The 4833-nt window shown below is 46.3% G+C and overlaps 1 protein-coding gene across 2 annotated transcripts; it reads left to right on the plus strand.

Moving 5' to 3' along the window:
* Nucleotides 1–285: 285 nt before the first annotated feature.
* Nucleotides 286–4533, plus strand: LOC144714865 (WRKY transcription factor 6-like). Of its 2 annotated transcripts, none has more exons than XM_078589662.1 (7): nucleotides 286–966; nucleotides 2223–2507; nucleotides 2574–2654; nucleotides 2733–2879; nucleotides 2951–3250; nucleotides 3324–3437; nucleotides 3791–4533. In XM_078589662.1, the coding sequence occupies exons 2-7, from the start codon at nucleotides 2316–2318 to the stop codon at nucleotides 4379–4381; spliced, it is 1425 nt and encodes a 474-aa protein (XP_078445788.1). In that variant the 5' UTR covers nucleotides 286–966; nucleotides 2223–2315; the 3' UTR covers nucleotides 4382–4533. The 2 variants fall into 2 exon arrangements, with proteins under 2 accessions (XP_078445788.1, XP_078445789.1); XM_078589663.1 differs by having other exon boundaries at nucleotides 2228–2507.
* Nucleotides 4534–4833: the final 300 nt, after the last annotated feature.

Here is a 4833-nt window from a genome sequence, read left to right on the forward strand (position 1 = left end):
CTCTATCTCTCTCTCTATCTCTATATCTCTCTATCTCTATATCTCTATATCTCTCTATCTCTATCTCTCTATATCTCTATATCTCTATCTATCATTTCTGTATCTCTCTATATCTCTATCTCTCTCTATCTATCTCTATCTATCTCTATCTCTATCTCTCTCAATCTCTATCCCTGTCTGACTCTCAAACTCTCTCTATATATATATATCTCTCTCTATCTATTGATCTACCTCTCTATCTATTTCTCTCTCTCTTTATCTACCTTTCTATTTATCTCTTTCATTTTACTCCTCTCTTTACTCTCTCCATTTTGTTTTAATTCCTTTAATTCTTTTTTCTCCCTTTTATTTTTCTTCATCTTCTCTCTATTCTCTCTCCCCTGCTTTCTATCCTATCATGTCGCTATCATCCTATCTCTCTTCTTTCCCGTCTCTCCCTCTCTCTCTCTCTTTCCACTATCTTCATAATCTTCTCTCTTTCGCTCATTTCAATTTATCTCTCTATATACCTATCAATTCTATCTACCTATCTCTCAATACTTATCTATGTATCTCTCAATATCTATCTATCTATCTATCTATCTATCTCTCTATCTATCTATCTATCTATCTCTCTATCTATCTATCTCTCTATCTATCTATCTATCAGTCGATCGATCAATAGTTATCTGTCTATATCTCAATATCAATGCATCTCTAAATATTTATTTACCTCTTGAAAGTATCTCATCTATGCTTACCTTCTTCTTAAATGGCCCCTTGAGTCATGTTACCGGCCGGCTGACTGACCCGGAGGTCTTGAAGATAACCGCCGAGGAGAAACGAACGTCGGCAGAGCAGAATTTCCGGATTGGGGAGAGGAAAGAGGGACACCTGTCAACTTTGTGAGAGCGACTTGCGCGACCAAGGCGGGGGGTGGTGGACGGATGAATCGGAGACCTCCTTTGACTAGGGCGCCTTTGCTTGGTCTTCTTCTTCCCCCTCTTCTTCCTCACATTCAATTAGACCCTTTCTTCTCTGCCGTGTTTCATCGACTGCCTCATCTGACCCACCACCTGTCTCCACCTCCTCTGACGCACCTCCTTCCGTCACAAACACACACAAACTCGTTTTCCTTCTTTCTTTCTTTCTTTAACTCTCTCTCTCTCTCTCTCTCTCTCTCTCTCTCTCTCTCTCTCTCTCTCCCTCTCCCTCTCTCTCTCTCTCTCTCTCTCTCTCTCTCTCTCTCTCTCTCTCTCTCTCTCTCTCTCTCTCTCTCTCTCTCTCTCTCTCTCTCTCTCTCTCTCTCTCTCTCTCTCTCTCTCTCTCTCTCTCTCTCTCTCTCTCCCTCCCTCCCTCCCTTCCTCCCTCTCCCTCCCTCTCTCTCTCTCTCTCTCTCTCTCTCTCTCTCCCCCCTCGTCCCTCCCTCCTCCTCTCTCTCTTTCCCTCTCTCCCTCCCTCCTTCTCCTCCTCCCTCTCTCTCTCTCTTCTCTCTCTCTCTCTCCTTTCTCTCTCTCTCTCTCTCTCTCTCTCTCTCTCTCTCTCTCTCTCTCTCTCTCTCTCTCTCTCTCTCTCTCTCTCTCTCTCTCTCTCTCTCTCTCTCTCTCTCTCTCTCTCTCTCTCTCTCTCTCCCTCCCTCTCTCTCTCTCTCCCTCTCTCTCTCTGTCTCTATCTATCTATATTTATATATATCACCCCTCTTTTTTCTCTCTTTCTACTTCTCTATCTTTTAATATACATCTTTCTTTATATTTTACATAATATATATATATATATATATATATATATATATATATATATATATATATATATATATATATATATATATCTCTTCACTCCCTCTTTCTACCTCTCTATATTCTGTCTCTTTCTTTTTATGTCTCTCTCTAGTCTATATTAATATATCCATCAGTTTATCTCTCTCCATTCATTCTCTCTGTTTATCGTCTCTTTTAATCTATCTCTCGCTCTCTTCTATACCCTGTCTCTCTCTCTCCCTCTTCATTCAATCTCTCTTTTAATCTACCTCGATCTATTTATATAGTCTGTCTTTTAATCTATCTCGCTCTCTTCTCTCTCCGTTCTCCTGCTTCTTCTATACATCTCTCTCTTTCTCTCTCTCTCTCTATCTTTCTATCTATCTCTCTATTTTTCTTCTTTCTCTCTCTCTTAACTCTCCTAACCTGTCTCGTTTTATCTCCAAGAAGTCTACGTCTGTGTTCGTGTTGATATTAACTCCACAGGGCAGCCGCTGTGGAAGGATTCCACTATTTCTCCGTCGTTGACGGGATCATTGCGTCTATTGCCCGATTCCTCCGACGCCCCAACGTGCTATCATGGACGACAGAGAGAACGACGTTGCAAAGACCGCCGAGCCAGTTCGTTTTTTAGGGTTCAAAGCCGTCAAGGAAGAAGACATGCGCCGGCGAAACGACGAGATGGACTTCTTCTTGAGAGAGAAGAAGACGAAGTTTGACGCCCTTGCCATGGCGGCATCGGAGAAGAGCACCGCCGTCGAGGCCCTTAACGTGAGTCCGAGGCAAAACTCACTTTCATTTCGAACCCGTTTCGTTTTCTAACCTTCGTCTCTCCAGACGAGATTGCACCTTTCAACCGCAACCGCCGCCGGCGACAGCTCGGCGACGGATGACGGAGACAATTTCGCGACGGGTGATGTAAGTTCTTGGTTTCTGCTACGAATGAAAGAAGGAAAGAAAGAAAGAAAGAAAGCTTAAAATTGTGGGTCTTTTCAGGTGGAGGCCATGCGGGCGGCGCTGGAGAAGATGAAGGAGGAGAACCAGAGGTTGAGAGAAACCATAGGCAATATGACGGCAAACTATAACTCTCTTTACCTGAACCTCTCCCATCTCCTACAGCAAAAAAAGCAGCCAAATCCTGAGGTGGGTTTCTTTCTCCATGTCAAGAATCTTCGTGGGTCTTTCTCTGATGAAGTCATTGAATCGGCTATTAGGGTCTGCGAGAGGTTGAGAAGAAGGTAGTGGCTCCAAGGCAGTTCATTGATCTTGGGCTAGCGGCGACGGCCCAAGAGGCGTCGAATTCCTTAACGGAGGAAAGGAGTCCAGGAGAAAGCGCATCTCCGACGAACACCGCAGGCGGAGAGAACAGCCCGCAACGAGACGAATCTCTCGTTTGGGCTTCCAAGATGGGACCCAATAATCACCACGCCGTTACAGTCGCCTCCGATCCGCAGCAGGAGGCCATCATGAGAAAGGCTCGAGTCTCTGTCCGAGCTCGCTCGGATGCTCCCATGGTAATTGATTATAGTCGGATTTCCACGCGATTATCGTATTAATCTCGCTGACGTCTGTGATTATCGCTTGCAGATCAGCGATGGGTGTCAATGGAGAAAATACGGCCAGAAGATGGCAAAGGGCAACCCCTGCCCGCGGGCTTATTACCGCTGCACCATGGCTGCCGGCTGCCCCGTCCGCAAGCAAGTAAACCTCTTCTCCCACTAACCATTTCTGTGAAGATTCATACGTCCACTCACCACCATGTTACAGTCTACTTCTCTTCTTATTATTTAGTCTGGAAGTTGATCTCAAGCAATCCCCCACAATTAGGTTTGGCGGCGGATGACGATCCCTTACCGTCGTCAGTCCTCCGTCTTGACTGTGAACTACTGGAGAAGCCCTCGTGATTTACTCTTAAGTTTGCAAACTTCCTATGTCATCCGTCCTCACCCCATATAAACCAGCACACTATCCTGTATTGTTTCTGGGATCGGAAACTTAGCTCCGATACCATGTTTAGATTCAGGTTCATGTTCTTGTCATGTTTCATGAAACAGGTTCAGCGGTGCGCGGAAGACAGGTCGATACTGGTAACCACGTACGAGGGTAGCCACACCCATCCGCTGCCGCCGGCGGCAATGGCGATGGCGTCGACGACGTCGGCGGCCGCGTCCATGCTCTTGTCCGGGTCAACAGCCAGCGGCGAGGCGGCGATCAGCTCCAATTATCTAGCGAGAGCGCTTCTTCCATGCTCCTCCACCATGGCAACCATCTCCGCCTCTGCTCCCTTCCCCACCATAACCTTGGATCTTACGCAGCCGCCGCCGCTACGGTTCAATCCACCACCGCCGCCACAGGTCTTCGGTCAAGCGCTGTGTGATCAGACCAAGTTCTCTGGGTTGCAGATGTCAACGGATGGGGCTCGATTAACCCAGCGGATCCAACAAGTGGCCCAGCCTCTCGATGAAACGGTGACCGCCGCCACCGCAGCTATCACCGCTAATCCTAACTTCAAGGTAGCGCTCGCCGCGGCTATCTCCTCCATTATCGGCGGAGCCGGGGGGCAGGGAGCCCAGCCCAACGCGCTTAGCATTCTCGAGGCTCTCAGAGTCAGCGAGGGCGGCGGTAATAAGTTGAATAACGTCTGACGCTTTGGAGCAGGCTGAATAACATGTTCTTTCGCGGCTCATTTAGGAGTCATTCCCGTTCATTCTTTTTGGATTCTTACAGTACTGACTTCCTGGCTCGTTTTTGCGGTGAAGGAAGAGATGTTTAGTAACCGCTCTCTTCTTTTGCTGAATGTTCTCTGGTTTCCGATCAAAATGCTAATGGAAATAACTATGAATACTTTAAGGCGGATTAAAGATGCAAGCGATTGAAGAAAGATAGTGGAGAGGAGTTGAAGAAATGCAATAGAGGAGAGTAGATGAAGACTGTTCTCATTTTTGCGAGTATTAAAATGGAAATGACTGCCAGTATTATTTTGAGGTGATTTGAAGATGAACGAGAATAAATAGAGAAACTAGAGAAGAAAAATGAGAGACACGTGTGATAGAAGAGAGTGTATGAATACTTCTCTCCGTTTTCCGATTTTCAACGT

Source organism: Wolffia australiana, chromosome 18 (genome assembly GCF_029677425.1).
Source record: "Wolffia australiana isolate 7733 chromosome 18, ASM2967742v1".
In the NCBI taxonomy this organism is placed as follows: domain Eukaryota; kingdom Viridiplantae; phylum Streptophyta; class Magnoliopsida; order Alismatales; family Araceae; genus Wolffia; species Wolffia australiana.

What these genes read in the sequence shown, in the direction of transcription:
- LOC144714865 (XM_078589662.1), top strand. Translation starts at nt 2,316, where the DNA reads ATGGACGACAGAGAGAACGACGTTGCAAAGACCGCCGAGCCAGTTCGT. An exon ending in ACAATTTCGCGACGGGTGAT is followed by an intron (nt 2,655 to 2,732) that starts GTAAGTTCTTGG and finishes GGGTCTTTTCAG; the next exon opens with GTGGAGGCCATGCGGGCGGC. An exon ending in CTCGCTCGGATGCTCCCATG is followed by an intron (nt 3,251 to 3,323) that starts GTAATTGATTAT and finishes TATCGCTTGCAG; the next exon opens with ATCAGCGATGGGTGTCAATG.